The sequence below is a fragment of the Pelophylax lessonae genome, assembly GCF_965119305.1.
Source record: "Pelophylax lessonae genome assembly, chromosome: 7".
In the NCBI taxonomy this organism is placed as follows: Eukaryota; Metazoa; Chordata; class Amphibia; order Anura; family Ranidae; genus Pelophylax; species Pelophylax lessonae.
The window spans coordinates 269,265,464-269,285,612 of NC_138774.1; the positions used below are offsets into that span (position 1 = coordinate 269,265,464).

The window sequence follows — 20,149 nt, forward strand, 5'->3', positions numbered from 1 at the left end:
GGTGTAAGGCACATGTGTCAAACACAAGGCCCACGGGCCGAATCCGGCCCTCCAGGCCATTTCATGTGGCCCTCGCACCTCCCTGTAGCTGCAGTACCCCCCTTATGCAGCTTTGGAGAGGCTCATCTCTGCCCTCCCATCTCAGCAGTCGGCAGCAGAGAGAAGGATAGAACTCCTCCTACAGATCATGTCCCTTTCTGTGCAGCCACAGCACCCCTTTGTCTCTGCCTCCCCTGGTCTCAGCATTAAGCTGACTCCAGCCCCCCTGGTCCTCCTCCAGATCCTGCACTTTCTGCTTCCCAGCTTCTTCCCAGCAGCAGCACAATGTAAAGGGGGTGCACTCTGATGTAAGGGAGGGTCGGGACTCATCTTCTGATGGTAAGGGGGGGGGGGGGCTCTTGATATCTGATGATTACAGATACAACCGGCCCTTTGATGGCAACCATATTGCTAAAGTGGCCCACAATAGAATTAAGTTTGACACCCCTGGTGTAAGGGAAAACCCAGAACTTATGGGTTTCAGTAACATTTTGACTGTTAAAGCCAGATTGAAAATTATATTTGTTTAGACAAACATGTAGGTACATGTTTGGAGAGCAATTCTGTACATACATTCTGTTGCTTTGATAAACATTGCTCTAACTGGCTAAGGCCCCTAATACAATTTATACATTGTAAAGTGGGTGGAACCTAGCTATCTAGTTTCTTGAAAGTCACATCTGAGTCTTTGGTGACATTCTTTGATATGTGGATAGACATTTCACATAGACGTGTCACTTCCAAAGCTTGTTGGCTAAACAGGTCTTCAAAGGTTGAGATAGCAAGCTGGAGCTGTAAATGGCTTTTTGAATACAACAGCTGTTATACAATATGACTTCTCACAACACATACATCCAATATATCTGCTTAATCATAAATACATGTTTGATAATCATAAATAAATGTTTAATAAAGAAAATGGCTGCTTCCCTTTTCCTCATCAAAGGTATATTTCTGTCCATCCAGTTCTGAAATGTACACAGCCCATCACACAGTACAGACCTCTCTTTCAGGGCAGATGAACTGATCTTCTCTACAACAGTTAAGCAACTCTTAAAGGTCACGTCCTGCCCCAGTCTATGAATAGGCAGTGAAAGAGGAAGCAGGAGAGTGAGGAGTTCATCTCTCTCACTCTTCTTTCCCCTCCTATCAGCATGCCCAGGGGCGTAACTACAGGGGTTGCAATCGCTACCGGGCCCCATGCAAACCAGTGGGCGAACTTCCAGGATCGCAAGGGTCACACTTGCGACCGGACCCTGGCATTGCACCACTGTGGGGAGGCCCCAAGATTGCAGGAAGGGGGCCCACAAGATTGCAGGAAGGGGGCCCACTGCAGAACTTGTGAAAGAATCCTGCTGCGGGACCGTAATAAAAGGCCATGCAACGAGTGCAAAGAGCCCCAGGATTAGTGGGAAGAGCCCTGGGCTTGAAGGTAAGGGCCCTGGCCAGGGGTCTGAGGGGCCCTTCATGGTTTCTTGCATCAGGGCCCTGAAGGTTCTAGTTACACCTCTGAGCATGCCCCTTGTTAGCATATGAGCACTGCAGAAAAACTGATTGGCTCCTTGCTTTGCTTCCTATCCCAGTCTAATTAGCTCCTTGTGCTGCTTCTCTCTCCCTCAGTCTAAGTGCTGCTGTACAAGAACTGGTACAGGTTGATAAATTCAGGTACTTACACTTTTTATATTTAAACACAAACATTTAATGCTGTATAAATGAATACAGAGCTGCAGTAATTGGTGTCCTTTATATCTGCCTGGAGTTCATCTTGAAGCCCCTTTTACCTACAATAGTTGTGCCTGCACATTGCTTTATTCCTCTTACAGGTGCTCAGTATGTAAATGTAGACTCCAGGCTCCAAAGTTGGAGCACAGGCACATAAGGAAGGGGAGTAAAGGTACAAGCACCTCTTGGTGACTCTAATTTACATTTGTTTTCCATTACTGTTGTGTAATTACTTTAACCACTTGCCGACCGCCGCACGACTATTTACGTCGGCGGTCAGCCCCGTACAGGCAAAGTGACGTAGGGCTACGTCGCTAGCCTTTGAGGGTCTAGGGAGCGAGCGCGCGACGCCGGAGGCGCGCTCCCTCGTGGTCACAGACCCCCCCCACCCGCGTGTGCCCGGCCGACCCGATGTCCGCCGGTCACTCGCGATCGTCCGTTAGAGCGGGAGAAAGGCAGGCGGCTAACATAAACAAGCCGCCTGTCCTTCTCCCCTGTGTAGGAATGGTGATCATACGGTTCTACTATGTAGGACCGTTGATCACTGTTCCTACACCTCAAGCCACAGCCAATCACAGTTAGAATCACGCCCCTAGGGACACATATAACCCCTCCCTCTCAAAAAAAGTTAACCCCTTCACTGTCAGTGTCATTTTACAGTAACAGTGCATATGTATAGCACTGATTACTGTAGTAATGTCACTGGTAACCCCAAAAGTGTCAAAAATGTCAGTCAAGGTTCCGATCTGTCGGCCGAAATGTCGCAGTCCCGCAAAAAAAATCGCAGATCGCCGCCATTGCGCGTTAAAAAAAAAAACAACAAAAATGACAAAAATCTTTCCCTTTGTTAGTAAACGCAATAACTTTTGCGCAAACCAATCAAAATACGCTTTTTTGCAATTTTTTTTTACCAAACATATGGTAAAAAAAAAGTAGTGGCCCAAAATGTTAAAAAATTTTGATTTTTTTTTTTGGGGGAATTTCATATAAAAAAAATGTGAAAAAATATTGTTTTTTGCCAAATTGACGCTGTTTTTTTGTTTATAGCGCAAAAAGTAAAAATATCACAGGTGATCAAATACCACCAAAAGAAAGCTCTGTTTGTGGGAAAAAAAGGACATCAAATTAGTTTAGGTACAGCGTCGCACGACCGCGCAATTGTCCGTTAAAGTCACGCAGTGCCGAATCGCAAAATAGGCCCTGGTCAGGAAGGGGGTAAAATCTTCCAGGGCTTAAGTGGTTAAGGCAATTCATAGAGATGAGGTACAAAGGTAAAGCTGACCATAGACACAATGGTGGCCACATGGGCTTAGTTTTTTTTTTTTTATCTGAACGATGTGTGATTCGATCAGAACAATGGAATTTGCAAACAATTAAATAGATATAACTTCTTTTAATAGACTCAATTGCAATAAAACTAAATCAATTGGCCAGTGCGGAATATTATCAATCAATTGCATTAGTTGTTAGAGCTGAAATACTATGTTGCGATTAAGTCACACCGGTGTGACTTGTCATGCAATTTAACCAATTCCAATAGCATGACAAGTCGCACCCTATTGTCCGCATGGGAAGCGGTCAAATCGGTGCGACCCTGACTCTGTCGGAGTTGCACCGATTTTGAAAATAGTTCCTGAACTACTTTTTGCAAGTTCAGGCGTGACTTGAATAGACATCTGAGCATGAAGTCACACACGTCTTCCAAGTGGCACCTGAATCAGCACTGAAATTGTACTTTGAAATCGTGCTACTTCAAGTCAAGTAGCACAATTTAAATGTCGCGATCAGTGTGACCGGGAATGAAGTATTAATTGAAATTCACTTCACCAAGTGTAACATATCAATTGAATGTGTTATCAACCATAGATCGATTATTCGTATTGGAGGAAAGGAAGTTGAACATTTATGGAAACTTGTATTGCCACCATTGGAGAACAGCTAAAAATCCCTTCATGATCTCATGACGTATTCTTGGTCTCTTTTCCCTAAACTAATCACATTAATGCTTCTATTTTGGGGAACAGAGAAAAGACAGTTCAGATACATGGAACACCAATAACAATCTGGCAAAGTTTTATTATTGGCCTGATTGTTGTACCCAAAATGTCCAGCCCATTGTGGCCCGAAAAAAGACTTATGTCTCTTAATGATCTTCTAATGTCTAATAAACATACCATATATACACTATATTGCTAAAAGTATTGGGACACCTACCTTTACACGCACATTAACTTTAATGGCATCCCAGTCTTAGTTCGTAGGGTGCAATATTAAGTTGGTAGACTATATAACAGCTTCAACTCTTCTGTGAAGGCTGTCCGCAAGGTTAAGGAGCGTGTCTATGGGAATGTTTGACCATTCTTCCAGATGCGCGTTTGTGAGATCAGGCACTGATGTGATTGAGAATGGCTCAGTCTCTGCTCTAATTCATCCCAAATGTGTTCTATCGGGTTGAGTTCAGGGCAGTCAAGATCCTCCAAAGATGGGGGAAAAAACAAAGAAAAAAAATCTGATGGGTTTTAAAGATTTATTGCCATCTCCAAAAAGTGTTGGCTTTACTTACACTTTAGTTTAAATCAGGTAATTATATTCTATGTACCGTACATCAAAATGAAAGGGGCTCAGAGTCTTATAATATTCTTTTTAAAGCAGCCACAACCAAAAGAGAAAGCCTGTGCTCTGCCAACATACTGCAGACTAGGACCATTGCTCTCTGTAGGGAAGCAGTGGTCTCTTTGGATATGCCCAATGCACTCCGTGCTAAGACAGACCATTAGTTCTATAATCAGCAAAGCTCATGCTGTTTGCTGATTGGAGTAATCTGTCTTTGATTCAACAGGGTGTGTGCTGGCCTTTCTACTGGCTATAATAAACTGTTAGGCCCCTTTCACATGGGGTGGACTCTGGCAGTGGATCTGTGCCTGCTCAGCGGGGGATCTGTCCACTGATCCTCACTAAGCAGGAGGATGACAAGTCCATGTCCTCTCCACTGATGCAGAGCGGACAGGGACACAGCCACTGTTCCTGTCCATTTACATCTGACTGTTTTTAGCAGACAGGATCAGATGTCAGCGGGTGTCAACGGACACATGTCCACTAACATCCGCCGCTCCGTAGAGAGCAATGGATGGCCCAATCGGGTCCACCTGAAAAACTGAAAGGCGGGACCCGATTGGTCCTCCAGTATAAAGGGCCCTAAGACTGTAAGACTTGTTTTGGTGCTTCTGGAAAGTATTTAGCTACTTTAAACTGAAAGTTTAATATTGTCCTTTAAATACGTTTGTCCATCTCTCTCTTTCTCTTCCCCATTGCCTCTCTTCTTTTCCTCTTCACCACCTTCTCTTTTTTTTTTTCTCCCTTTTTCCTTTCTCTCTGTCCCTTTATCTATCTATCTATCTATCTATCTATCTATCTATCTATCTATCTATCTATCTATCTATCTATCTATCTATCTATCTATCTATCTATCTATCTATCTATCTATCTATCTATCTATCTATCTATCTATCTATCTATCTATCTATCTATCTATCTATCTATCTATCTATCTATCTATCTATCTATCTATCTATCTATCTATCTATCTATCTTTCTCTTCTTTCTCATTTTCTCTACTCCTTTTTCTCTCGTCTTTCTCGTCTCTTTTCTCTTCTCCTTCTCTCTTTTCTCTCTCTTGTTTCCTCTCTCCCCTCATCTCCTTCTTCTTCTCCTCTTTTTTCTCTCCTCTCTCTTCTCTTCTTTCCTCCTCTCCCCCTCTCTTCTCTTTGCACTCTCCCTCTCTTCCACTCCTTCTCATGCTCCCCCCGCTCTCTTCTCTCTTCCTCTTTGTCTCTCCACTCTTTCTCTCTTCTCTCTCCTCTTCTCTCTCGCTTTGCTCTTTCTTCTAATGCTCCCTCCACTCTCTCTTCTATCTTGCTCTCACCTCTGTTCTTTCTTCCTCTGCTCTCTCTTCCCAAGTTCTGTCTCTCCTCTCTCTCTTTATCCCTTTCTCTCCTCGTCTGTCTCTGTCTTCTCATGCTCTCTCCTTTCTCTCACTCTCTCCCCTTTCTCTCACTCTCTCCCCTCTCTTACTCCCCTTTTTGCCATGTTCCCCACACTTTTTGAATACTTTTTTTTTGGCATTTTAAATACTAGCTGCTGTATCCTGACCAGCCTGGTTCTTTGTTTCCAATGCTGTTATTGTCCTGTCCCCCATTGATGTTTTGCTGTGCTCGGGGTATATCAGATGGGATTAATGTGTGTGAAGGGCCGATGACACACCGCTCAGTGCGCTCACATGCTGAGCATCACACCCAGTTACAAATATTCTGACTGTGCAGGACTGTGCCTGGACCCATTGTATCTGCCTCCCTCCTTCATTCATTGTCTCTCTTTTATGGAGAACTCTAAGGTAGTAGCAGTATTCTGATCCACTCCTAATCATTATCCATCTGTCTCCTGCGTGCCTCTGATATTGTCTCTGCTATCCCTTTTTTATTTTTTTAATCTAGCTTTCCTGCTAGAACACCGCAGACAGTTTTAATCATGTTCATTCTGAATTGCTGTGTGTTAATCTACATTTTATAATCTGTAATTCACTACCTTCCCCCTGTCTGTAGCAGGCCCTTTCCCTGAAGATTTTGTATAAGAAGATTTTATATAAGCCCTTTGTATAATTTCCTGTTCACCGCTGGATTTCAAGCGCTAATGGGCAAGGCCTTTGTACGTTTATGTCCAATGTATGTTTTACAGTGCTTATTGTATTATTTGCTGTAAAGCTCTGCAGACCAAATTAGCACTATAAAGAAGTAATCATGAAAAAATTATAATAGTAATAATCTGTTTCTTTTAGGGGGAGTCCCGCGGAAGTTCCAGGAGGCGCCGGCTCTTTTGGAGACTTAGACAGCGATGGAAACTCCTCGGGCTTTTCGAAATTGATAAAGAGCATGAATTCTATGGTTTGACATGTGACCTTAAAGAAGGGCTCAGAGATGCCATTCAGGATGTCACCCAGAGTGATATACAAGTAAGACGTGTGTGTGTTTTATGTCACTATGGAGTGCCACTTATAAAGATAAGCTAATCCAAACCGGTCCACCTTCTCCGTTCACTCAGATTCACCTGAAATATTGGGTTACAAAAGTGAGGATATCTAGCACATCCCTAGCAAACCCTTACTAGTCATGTCTAGTCATATTTAATGACCGGTGTTTTTTGGGAAAAGTAAACAAGATTTAAATCAATCATTTGTGATTTGGTCTTCTAAAGCGGCACTGAAGGCAAAAAATTTAAGTATACAAACAGGTTAATTATTGCAGAAGAGACATGCCTTTTCTTTTCTGCAATAAAACAAACTCTCCTACTTGTTTGCAATGGCAATCCTCTGCAGAATGTACATGGAGCTGCGCATGCAGAAGAAGCCAAGGAGCAGATGCTAACGCCAGCGAGGGACCTTTCGGGCATCGGACCACTATAGCATAGATAAGTATTCCGGCCTTTTTGTTTTGCCCTCACCACTAGCAGAAAATTCCAGCCTAGTTGCTTTCATCTTTGCATTGATGCCCCAAAGATCTGTTGACATAGACTGAAATAGTAGTCCATAACAATAAGTAATTACTAGATTCAATAAGAACTTTGAGAGATTGTTTAATTGAGCATTTGAATTGGTTTCTGTGTTGCTAGTATTTGACAGTTAGGGTATTCTTAGCAAAGAATGTCAGAGGTTAAAGCCCAACTCCAGGTGAAATTAAAAATAAAAATGTTCCTCTACAGGTCCAAAAAAAAAAAATTCAGGCTACAATTTTCTTTTTTTTTTTTTTTTTTAATCAAAAGAAAGGTTTATTAAAAAAAACGCACAGAAGTATGTTATGTTACACACAGTCAAAATAACGTTGCAATACGTACAAATACGTAAAAAAATGTGTTCTAGTATACCTAAAAGGCACTGTCTGGGACAGGCTAAAATTTCACCCCAGCCCAGAAGTGTCCCCCACAGTCATCTTTTTCATCATAGTCTTTGGTCAGGAACCATGAATCAGACTGAGACAGAAAATGCAGTAACATCACACCTTTAATGTAATAGTAAAAAATGGTACAGAACAGTAAATGTAGTCAAAACATAAGCCAGGGGTCAGAAGCCAAATAGGGAAGTCAGATGAGCCAGAAATCAGCATAGTCAGAGGAACAGGATCAGGAACCAGAAGGGACATCAGCCGGGCAAAGTCTTTCACAGGAACACAACAGTGAAACTCCAGATATATTGACCAGGTGAAAGCAAAAAAGGAATGAAAAAGGCAGGTTAAATGGCCAGAAGGGGCTTGCTGTAGGACTAATGAGCAGATAATGATAACTAAGTAAGCCACTGAGGAAACAATGATTTCTGGAAATTAACCGACAGCAGAGCAGCCTGAGCACAGAGAATAGAGCTGCTGTGAGCGAAGCCCTGACATCTTTTGAGTTGAATGATGCCCAAAGTCATTCAATTCAGAAGACTGAGGACAGACTGTGAGTGTGGGACATCATAGGGACACTGCAGTCACTGAGTAATAGTGCAGAGAGTGTTAGCTACTCTCTGCAACGCGAGGACCAAAGAAAAAGGGGAACCTGTAACATCATGTAAAGCACTGGAGAGGCTAGAGAGGTGAACCCATATTTATAAACTTTGAGGGGTTAAAGTGCATGTATATCCAAAATATTTTCTAGTTTTAAATAGAGAAAGGAAGGGTTAAAACCTCTGTCAGGTGGTTGTTGTTTGTGTCACCGCTGGGGTTCTATGTTTCTCATGGCAACCATTGTCAACAGGACAGAAACAAATGTAAAATCCAAAATTTCAGAGTTGTTGTCAGAACAAGAAGTAAGAGTCAATGTTCCAGTGGGTTCATCTGTTCAGGAGACAACTGTCTAAAAAGGGGGTTGCTTTGAAGAGATATCCTACCACTTCCTGTTGTCGGCAGAACAGGAAGTGAAGGGGAATCGCCTTAACAGGTCACAGACAGCAGAAAAGAAACTAGTGGGGGGTTTAAACCTTCCCTGCTCTACCCAAAACTTTAAAAAAAAAACTACTTGATAAATTAAGTTTTGGGGTAAGGGTTCATTTTAATGGTTATTATTAAGTGCTAATATTAAAATGTGTGTAAATCCCTAACACAAAAATCCCCTTATCTGGTCCTGTTTGGTCTGTTTCAATCCACCAGTGAAAAGCATTTTTATTCAAGCATATCTATTTAATAAGAGTATAAATGAATGCTGATCCTGTCAGAAATACAGTGAGCTGATATCTTCTTATTTTCTCTGCCCTGGTTTTTTACTTTACATCTGGTACTACTGCTGGTAATTCATGAGATATATATATATATATATACTATACATAAAGTATGCCTGCACAGATTGATTAGTTTAGTACACTGCTTTGTACTGGATGGTACATACCATCAATATGACATTTTACAGAATGTAGCTGCCCTAAATTTGCATTGCAGTGGGACAATTTGCACCAAAGTGTAAAAGTATATTTTGAATTTGGTTTTTATTTTATTTTTATTTATTTTTAGCCCCAACTGACAGATGAAGATTACAGTGCTAAACTAACACAGGGACACAAGGTATGATTTGTTATAACCTCTATCTGGTGCCATTGTAACTGAGCTTTTTCCTTATTTGCATTAACAGCAGAGATGTGCTATGACCACAGTCAGTTATTACAGTTTTTAATATTGTCAGCCCAAAACTGGGCAGATGCTGGAGATCTGGGCTTTAAAGGAACACACGATCTGGCCTAAACATTTTTTGTTTTCAATAAATGTGTATTGAGATCAGGGCCATGAAACATTGGAACATTCATATTTGAAGTTTTAAGCAATAGACCAGGCTTTACCAGCCTTTTTAATCTGGCAGAACCCTTGAAATAATTTTCCAGTCTCAGGGCACCCCTATCAATAATTGCTTCAGTATATCTGCAGGTTATGTTACATTAGTCAGTCAGTGTGAAGATTGATACTTCCATTGGTGGCAAGTGAGAATTGGGCTCACCATACAGAGAGATGATTATTAGTGTCATTGGTAGCTTATCTTAGAGGCAGAAATTGCTTATTGCACATGGAACCCCTAGAAAAGACCTAAAGGAACTGTATGGTTTCCTGGAACCCTGGTTGAGAAAACCTGCAATAGACAGTATGTAAGCAGGGCCCTGATTTGTCACCAATAATGGTCATGCTGGCTGAGGGCACCTCCCATTATCTTCTGGCACCAGTAATGTGATGGTGTACAATTACCTGAAATATGGAGGAATTCCATAATTTTGGTTGCTCACACACACCCGGCCTGAGGCCCACTTCCAAGTACGTCAAACAAAGGCCAAGGAAAAGTCCAAGGAAAATTCCAAGCTCTACTTACCGACCAGCCTACGACCAACCAAATTGACCTGTCTAACAGTATGCGTTTAAAACAGGGGTTTAGTCTGCACATATTTGCAAATACATAGTTACATAGTAGTTGAGGTTGAATAAAGACAACAGCCCATCCAGTTCAACCCATGTAGGTGTGCGTGAACGTATTCATTTCCCATAACCCTCAGTGTTGTGATCTTTGAGATGCATGTCCAAGAGTCTTTTAAAAGTAGCTATACTCCCCACAGCTACCACCAATTGTGGAAGAGAGTTCCACAATCTTACCGCCCTTACAGTAAAAAACCCCTTAAGTAGCTTAAGGTTAAACCGCCTCTCCTCTGATCTCATTGCGTAGCCACTTGTCCTCTTACACTCCTTGAGACTAAATCGTTTTTTTTTTCTTATGAGAGATCACCATTGAGGTATTTGTAAATCGATATCATGTCCCCTCTCAGTCGTCTCTTCTCCAGGGAGAATAAATTAAGCGCTTGCAAATGCTCCTATAATTAGGGCCCTCCAATCCCCTAATTAGTTTAGTTGCCCTTCTTTGGACTCTCTCCAGTTCTAGCACATAAAAGTGTCAGTGCATTGCCTGACCAATATATCAACAGTACAAAACGTTAGCCACTGCCCCCATCTATGGCAGCAAGGAGCATTGGAGGGCAACGTATTTAAAAAAAAAAAAAGGCCAGGGAAAATTCCAGGCTCTACTTGCCAACCAGCCTGAAACCAACCAAATTGACCTAACAGTATGCATTAAAAACAGGTGTTTAATCTACAGGCCCTTGCTGCAAAGGCCAGTTATAGATGAGGCTGTTGCTAACTTTTTGTCAACTTCCCAGCACACTTTAGAGGTTTCTTAAAATGACTGTTCACACCTGTAATCTTTTCAGATGCTTTACTGAAATGTTAAAACTGGTTCAACAACATTGAATGATGCCAACTTCCTCTCCAGTTCTCTTTCTGCATTGTTGACCAATTTTTATGGTTAAAGGAGAAGTAGAGCCAAAGCTATTTTGGCTATACTTCTATGTATCACAGGAGTGCAGTTCGCTCTAGAGTGAAGAGTGCTGTCTGACATCACAGAGCCGGTCCAGTCTCTGAAAAGATTCCAACCATATGGTGGGGATCTGCCCAGAAGCCTGCACTGACAGCTGGAACAGCCTCTCAGCTACCCGCTTAGGAACCTTGTGGTGCAGGAACTTTGTGGTGCCTGGAGATAACCATTTTAATCTTCTAATCAAAGCATGTGTTCTGGGGGAGCCCCTTTGGATCCTGGGATATACTTGAGTCAGCCAACTTTTGACATATAGTGCCAACCATATCTCATTCTACTGTCAAATTCCAGAGCCCATTGACATTTTGGCATTTTAAGGACAGGCAGTATGTTGGGCAGATGGGGATACTCCATGTAGAGCTGAGCCTAGGAACTAAGGGGCTCCTCGGGGACCCAGGGATCCATCTGAAGACTAACCTAGTTCCATGTAGGTCTTGCACTTCGGCACTACTGTCATCTTAAAGTTGATATAGACCAGGCCAGGTTCACTTTAAAGCCCAACTCCAGACACACAGCCTTCTACAGACTGTAAGCTTTTTACACTCTGACCGAGTTTAAAAACCTTTTCGATAGAGTTGGCCTTTAAACCATTAATATTTGTCTAAAACCTCCAATTCTGCATACAACAGGGTTATACGATGAGGACGTACGCGAGCCCGGTGTTCCGGCATTTCCGTCAATCTCTTGGGATGTCTGAGGAAGGTTACCAGCGCTCTCTGTCAGCCTGCGGCCTCTACCTGCAGTTCATCAGTAACTCCAAGAGTAAAGCAGACTTCTTTCTGACGTGAGTTCAAAGGATTTCATAATAGAACCTTTTTCCTGATAACATGAAGTGAGCATGGCTTTCCTTTTAACTATATAAAAGAATATATTTAGAATATGCATTTTTTTTTTTTTTTTTTTTTTTTTAAGCTGAACTGTGTCCAATCTTTATTTTTGATAAAGAGAGGAAGAGTTAACTTTTTTGCTGGATGTTTATTTCTGTCAGTGACCCCATTTGAGAGATAATACCTCACTTCCTGTCCCAGTGACGTTAGGACAAGGTATGGGTGGAACAACTGTTTTTTAACCACAGGAAAATTATAGACAGCCATAAAATTGCTGTAAAAGGTTTTAACTAGGGATTGACTGATTATTGGCAAAGCCGATATATCGAGGGCCGATATGCACTTTCCCCCGATATATATCGTAATCGACCACCAAGGTTACCGATATTGCCAATATTTCGGGAAAGTGCTTGTACCGGAGTGATGCCTGCATTTAGAGGCATCAACCCGGTACCGGCGTCCATAGCTGACGGTCGGCTGTCTTGTAATAACCGATGCGGCTGAGATGCCGCTCGGCTGTCATTACAAGGAGTGGGAGGGGACACCCCCGCCGCCTTCCACGGCACGCCTGGGTCTCCCGACCCACCGGAAGACCAAGGCAACCAGCCAGCACAGCCGCAGAAGACCCGATCAAAGCCGCATTCGGCTCTGATTAGGTTTCCATGCAAAAACCCGGAAGTGATGTCATGAGTGACATCACTTCCGGGTACTGTCTGGCGCCAGATTTAAAAAAATGACAGCATTCAAAACAGCCAAACTTGGCGTTTTGAATGCTTTTAAGTGCAGAGGAGGGTTTGGGGTCTTTTAGACCCCCAGATCCCTCCACAAAAGTACCTGTCCAAAAAAAAACATTTTTTTTAAATGTACAAAAATATTGGCCGATACCGATATGCATTGGCCAAAATATCGGTATCGGCAACGAAAAACCGATATCGGTCAATCACTAGTTCTAACCCTTCCTGGGTCCCCATTGGTGAGATTTCCCATCACTTCTGATAGGAAGTGAGGGCAAATCTCCCCAGTGGAGACACAGATGACAATAAAAACCTGCCAGAGCCTTTAGCCATTCTCAGCTATAAGCAAAACTAAATAAAACGTTTTGGCTTAAAGCGGTAATAAACCGCATTTAAAAAAAAAAAAAAGTCCCCCTGCAGGGTAATGTCATAATGTGCTTGTTTGCACTGCATACTAGCACATCGTGACAGACTTACCTGTGAAACAGATCCCTTTAGCGGTGCCCTGTCAGCTCTGACAGGGAATTTATCTTCACCCAGTCTTCCTTCTGGATTTGCAAGCTCCGGCCTGTTTTAATAGCAGAGCCGCGATGATGTCACTCCTACGCATGTGAGTGGGAGTCACATTAGAGGCACAGGTCTCCTAATGATAGCATGCCATCTATTGATGCGCATGCGCCAGTGATGTCACCAACTGCTTCACATCTAAATATCTCCTAAATGGTGCATGTTTAGGAGATATTTACTCTACTCACTTACAGGTAAGCCTTATAGGTTTATCTGTAGGTACAAAAAAACAAAGGGAGTTTACTACCACTTTAAGTTGGACCTTAAATTACAAAAAAATATAAATTTAAACAATGAAGATTTCTAAAAAAAAAAGCTTTGAAGCCTGTTAAAATTCTCCCCGCTTTAGATAGAGCAGAAAAAAGTTAAAACCTCTGTTGGGCCATATTTTTTTGCTTCCGTACATCTTGGGAAAATTTTTCTGCATTTCCTGTCCTGGAGATCCAGGAAATGAGAAATAATCTGCTCAAATTGAGAGAAACTTCCATCCTAAACAGCTGTCACCAAAACATTTGCCTGCTTTAAGTGATTTCCCCCACACCTCTTGCTCTAGTGAGAACTTTACAATTTTGGATTTCCTCAGTGACAAGGGCCTGCAGGACAAAAAGAGAGGGTGAATCTCCACAGCGGGGACACAACAATAATATAGATCTTACAGAGGTTCTAACCCTTCCATATTATATCCAATTTGAAAAAAAATTTCCTTTATGTGCACTACTACTTATGTGTTTGTGTTCTGTTTTTAGAAATGACAAGCGATTCTTCCTTAAGACGCAGAGTAAGAGAGAGGTTCACTTTCTGCTCCAGATCCTGCCAAAGTACATGCAGCACTTCCAGGCCTATCCGCACTCTCTGCTGGTGAAGATTCTGGGTGAGCACACTGTGTACCGTCACCTGAGTAATGTAACATTTCCGCTGTTGTGTCTGTAATTTTTTGATGTGCACCCCTTTAATCACTTCAGCTTTGGAAGGTTTTACCCCCCTTAATGACCAGACTATTTATTTGCGATTCGGCACTGCGTTAATTTAAGGAAACATTGCGCGGTCGTGCGACACTGTACCCAAATGCAATTGATGTCCTTTTTTTCCCCACAAATAGAGCTTTCTTTCAGTGGTATCACCTCTACGGTTTTTAGATTTTGCGCTATAAACAAAAAAAGAGTAACAATTTGGGAGAAAAAAAAACGCCATATTTTTTACTTTCTACTATAAAACATTCCCAATAAATTTTTTTATTAGGCCAATTTGTATTCTGCTACATATTTTTGGTAAAAAAAAAATCCCAAAAAGCATATTTTAATTGGTTTGCGCAAAAGTTATATTGTTTCAATCTACGGGATAGATTTTTGGAATTTTTATTTATTTTTTGTTTTTATTAGTAATGGCAGGGATCAGATCGAGCCCCTAACTGACATTTTTGACACTTTTTTTGGGACCAGTGACATTACTACAGTAATCAGTGCTAAATATTATGCACTGTTACTGTATAAATGACACTGGCAGGGAAGGGGTTAACACTGGGGGTGATCAAAGGGGTTAATGTGTGCCTAAATATGCTTGCTGACTGTGTGGGGGGGATGGGTTCTGTGACAGGCACAGAGAGATCGGGGTTGTAGCTTAGCTGAAACTTGTAATCTCTCCTTGCCTATCTGACAGAAGACTCGCCTGCTTTGTTTACATAAGCAGGCAGATCTTCTGTCAGTTTATCTGATGGTCGCGGGAGGCCAGTGGCAACCACCGCCGCTCTTCCCGCGGCCCGCCTCCCGCTGTGTCTAAACACAGCGGGAGTGCGGCTCCGGCGGCACGCGTGCGCTGCCAAAGCCTCGTGCACGAAATCACATAGTACTACGTGATTTTGCGCAGCCGAGCCGCCCTGCCGCAGTAATACTATGGTGGGTGGTCGGCAAGGGGTTAAAGATGTATACGGGTCACTTGTCAATGTAAAGCTCACGATGCACACTACATCCAGAGTTCCGACTGTACCATCTTCTGCAGATCTATGTATGTAGTGAAAGGACCTGCCTGAATGGATAGAAAATGATTGGATGGTTAATGTAGGTCCTTATATTACCCAGCCTTGGTAAATCTGAAGGAGATTGTACAGTCAGTTGTAATGTGTATAGTATAGTGAACTTATAGTGGAACTTAATAATGACTTGACTCAGTCAGCAGCTCTCTGCACGGGAAGCTGTGACAACCGAGCGATCAACGGTGTTCGATCGCTCGGTTCTCAGTGTAGATGTGTCGGGGGACAGATGCAGCATCGGACTAATGCTGCATCCACCTAGGTAAGTATGAATACAAAATTAAAAAAAACACTCATCTCTTTTGAGAGTGTTAGGAAGTTTGAGAAGGCTACATTATTACTTTGTACATCAGTGGTGTCAAACTAAATTTCATCGAGGGCCGCATCAGCATTATGGTTGCCGGTTATATCTGTAAGATTAGATGTCCAGAACACCCCACGCCCCCTTACACCCTTACATGAGAGGTCAAGAGCCCCCCACCATCAGAAGTCAAGAGTCACCCACCCTTCCTTACATCACAATGCACCCCCTTACCTTGTGCTTCTGCCAGGAAGAAAATATTGGTGGATCTGGGAAGAAGTGCAGGGTCTGGAGGAGAACCAGAGGAGGGTTGGCGTCAGCTTTCAGAGTCTGCTGAATGCTGAGACCAGGGGAGGCAGAGGCAAGGTGGTGTTGCGGCTGCATAAAGAGGTGCCCTCCTCTCTGCTGTGGACTGCCTTTCTTCAGCTGCACAGAGAAGAATCTTGCAAAGAGAGTTCCGTCCTCAATGCTGCCAACTAGAGAGACAAGGAGGGCAGAGACAAGGGGGGTGCCGCAGCTGCAGGAGAGGTGCGAGGGCCACATGAAATGACCCGGGGGGGGGGGGGTGCATTCGGGCCTTGTGTTTGACACCTGTGTTGTACATCATCAACTGTTTCTTTTTAAATACAAGCAGTGTAAGTACCTGAATTTGACCAGACATCAGCCTCTTGCAGTTCCTGTACAGCAGGGCTGGAGTGTGAGATGATGAAGCAGCACAAGGAGCCAATTCGTTTTGTAGGCAGGTGCAGTTTGCTTCCTCCACTGTAGGTATCACCCGACAAGAGCAGCATTACTGTCTGGAGAGGAAGTCAGGGTAAATTTGTGTTCCTGGAGGCAGCGTTCTACTTGTGCTGCATCTAGGTGACCCTTGGCATCCATATTTTAGTCAGCAGAGTATTTTTAAGCCCTTGCCCCCAGGTTTTGGCATGCATTCGCGTGTGGGTAATATAGGGACGGGTCACCTGTCTGGGAAAGGTTCCAGACAAGGGAAAGCTAAGGGCTCACAATCTCCTTGGACATCTTCCCATTAAGGTATGAGGCGACCAGGCTGCATGCTGCCCCTCCAGACAGTTTGGCTGCTACCTGCTCTGCTACACACTGTTGGCATTCCCGCGTGAGTGTTCCCGCTTGGGCCTTCTCCCACAGGGTTTGTTGTGAACTGTTTAACCTTTACTACAATACAAGTTCTACTAATTGCACTTGGACTTTGTGTGTTATTGCCGCTGCACCCACCAATAGGTTTTTGTGCTGACAAGAAGAGTGCTGATTGGAGGAGAAAGTAGAGGGACAGAGAGATGAGCTCATCACTGTGCTGCTTCTCCTTTCACTGTCCAGTCAGTCTGGGGGTGGATCCAGGACAACTTTGGCTCAGAAGAAGTGGGTTGAATAATGCTGAACATCAAACGGAAGACTTTTAGCAGCAGAAAAAAAGGAGTACTGCAGGGGAATCACTGGATTGAAGCTGAATATTGCAGCAAAAGCTGATTTTGTTATTTTATTTTTAATGGGTTATTTATTTTTGTGTTATTTTGGGCTTGAGTTCTGCTTTTAAGTTGTTATAATAGTGTGGCTGTAGGCCTCAGCATAGGTTGGTGTGACTTTGAGGCCATCATGGTGGCTTTTCACTGCCTGAGCTCTGTGCTGCCAGCTGACGCTCTGTACTGGCTGCTGGAGGGGGGGGGGGGGATCTTTCAATTAACAAAGGCTTTAGTTCTGTTTCCAGTTATCCCTATGGCACCATTGTTACATGACCGTGTCAGGCAGGAGGCAGAGCAACACTACAGCCTGAATTCAAATAAATAAGTCAATTAATTTTTGAAAGGTACTGCTGCATGTACCAGCTACTTGCGCCCCCCCCCCAAAAAGGGAAGGGGTTAAAAACTCCTCTGTCATACCCAGTGACCCTGATCCGATGGTTCCTCCATGTTATGCTTTCATACCCAGTGACCCCCCCATATTCCTCCATGTCACACTCGGGGACCCTAATGTCCCTCCGTGTCACACCCAGCGACTTTGATGTTTTTCCATATCACACCCTTGGACCCCAATATTCCTCCATGTCATGCTGTCATACCCACTGACCCTGATGTTCCTCCATGTCACACCCAGGGACCTCCGTGTTCCTCCATGTCATGCTGTCATACTCAGTGACCCCAATGTTCCTCTATGTCAGACCCTGATGTTCCTCCATGTCACACCTGGGGACCCTGATGTTCCTCCATGTCACACCTGGGGACCCTGATGTTCCTCCATGTCACACCTGGGGACCCTGATGTTCCTCCATGTCACACCTGGGGACCCTGATGTTCCTCCATGTCACACTTGGGGACCCCAATCCCCCATGGCACACCCAGGGACCCCAATTCCTCATGGCACACCTGGTGACCCCGAACTCCTGTTACACCCAGTGACCCCTATCCTCCATGTCAAACCTGGTGACTCTGATTTCCCATGGCACACCTGGTGACCCCGATTCCCTTTCATACCAGGGATGCTCCATGTAACACCCAGGGACACCGATCCCCTGTTCTGGGGATACTAACTGGGCGGTATGAAGAGCGTGGCCCTAGTCTGCCCTCCTTCACAGTGATCCTGCTGATTCCTTCTCCCAGGACGCTCCTCTCCTGGACCACAGTGCTCACCACAGCTCCAACCGGCTCCTGGTGGAGGGAAATGCAGCAGTCAGAGAGCTCCGCATATCCTTCATCACCAACCTCCTCAGACTATTCTGGTGCCTCGTCGCTTCTGCCCCAATAAAGGTTCCGCCCTCCAGTGCCAAGCTCAGGTTCAGCTCTCCTCCGCTCCCTGCTTAATACCAACCCAGGGAAATGAACGGCTGCCTACCAGCTCAGTGCAGAGAGTCACTTCCTGCCCGGGGTTAAGGCTGTTCAGCTCCAGCTGAAGAGGATCACCATGCAGGCAGCACTCTGGTGGGCTCCATTCCTGCCTCTTGGGGCCCCTCCAACAGTGGTGGAAAGCCAGGGCCTGATAGTTCTGCTACTGCCCAAGACACCTGGCATCTTTCTCTGTCCCTTCTTCCTCCCCTACCGCCACCTCCCCCTCAGCTCACAATAATCATTCATGATGGAGAGAGAGTGCCGCCTCCTGGCTGCGCCCCTAGGTGGCAATGCGCCCTAGGCGGCTGCCTACTTTGCCTAGTGGAAGCACTGGCCCTGATTGTAAATGCCCATCACTTTCATATATCCCCTATGCATATATCCTTTAAAGCATATGCTGCTAGCATTAGTTAATAGATAGGAAGGTATATTATATTTACTCGTTTTAACCTTTTTTTTTTTTTTTTTTTACATTTCTTCTTTTGCTTCCTGGTTTCTGGCCTAGGCCAAATTGATGTCATACATCTCAGGAGTCTTCATGGGAGGAGGGCCTTTTTCAGCTAAGCAGACCCTCCTTGCCAGTGTTGACAACCGTCAGTATTTGTATAAAATGGGCATTTTTCTCCTGCCAGTAAATCCAGTGACAGGAAAAGGTTGCCAGTAAAAAAACAATATGGCTGTGTTGCTTGGCTCAGAACTGCGCATGCGCAGTTCCAGTCCAGAGCCTGGCGAGACCATTCGAGTGCCTGCTACAGTGTTTTGGAACAGTGCCGGTGCGGAGCAGGTCTGGTTTGAGGTGGTGTCTGAGCGTATCGTTTGATGCCATGGTGCAAGGGAACCGAGCGGTGCTTGCCCATTCTAATTTCTTGCCCTTCCGAGTCCTGTCCCTAAGGTGATTACTACATATCCAAAAATAAAATAAAAACTATGTTTTTTTGCTTTAATACCTACTTTAACTGACATTGGTAATTGCATATTGTACTTTTAAGTAGACTAAATACTGAAATTTGCTCTTAAAACTGTAAGTTTGTAACATTTGAAAATGCCAGTAAAAACTTGGCTGTGCCATTTTGGGAGTTGTCAGTAAATTTCAATCTGGTAGGTTGGCAACACTGCTCCTTGCTGCGTGCCTAGGTTAAGGGCAGATGGATTCCAGGAAGTAAATTCTGCATGAATCATCTGCCCTTACGCAAAATGGCTACAGCTAAAAATGCTAGGGGTGTGTTTTTCAAAGTGATTTCTCAATGAAATAAAGCATGGAGACGTGCGTGGATGGGTGAGTTTGCTGCGAATACTAAAAATGAATTAAATAGCATTTTCGGTTTGTGGTGCCCAGGTACAGTTTATTTCCACTTTATGGTTTTATCTTATTTGCAAGTGTTCCCGTTATACACCTATTTTTCTACCTTTTTCATTGAATAGCCTCTGTTTTCAAAACAGAGGCTATTGGTTTTTGTTTTTTTTGGTTGAGCCAGATGGACTTGTGTCTTTTTTCAACCTGACTATGTAACTATGTAAAAAGTGATATATTGTTTTTTTGCACTTGAGTAATGCAGTTATATCAGTCATACAGTATATCATGTTGGGTTTATTGAATACAGAATAGATTATACAGTAAGACCCATTTCACAGGCGATCTGGTCAGTTGAGTTTTCTAGGTGGACCTGATTGCTCCC

General features: G+C 43.6%; 1 protein-coding gene across 3 annotated transcripts in view; it reads left to right on the forward strand.

Moving 5' to 3' along the window:
- Positions 1-20,149, forward strand: part of PIP5KL1 (phosphatidylinositol-4-phosphate 5-kinase like 1) — a 50,066-nt gene that overhangs the window by 13,719 nt on the left and 16,198 nt on the right. For 2 of the 3 annotated variants that reach the window (XM_082264510.1, XM_082264509.1), the window contains exons 2-5: positions 6,593-6,766; positions 9,291-9,341; positions 11,811-11,965; positions 14,056-14,180. In XM_082264510.1, the coding sequence (XP_082120636.1) occupies positions 6,593-6,766; positions 9,291-9,341; positions 11,811-11,965; positions 14,056-14,180 (505 nt within the window). Of the gene's footprint in view, positions 1-6,357; positions 6,463-6,592; positions 6,767-9,290; positions 9,342-11,810; positions 11,966-14,055; positions 14,181-20,149 lie in introns of those variants that run through there. The other variant, XM_082264511.1, reaches the window with a different exon arrangement.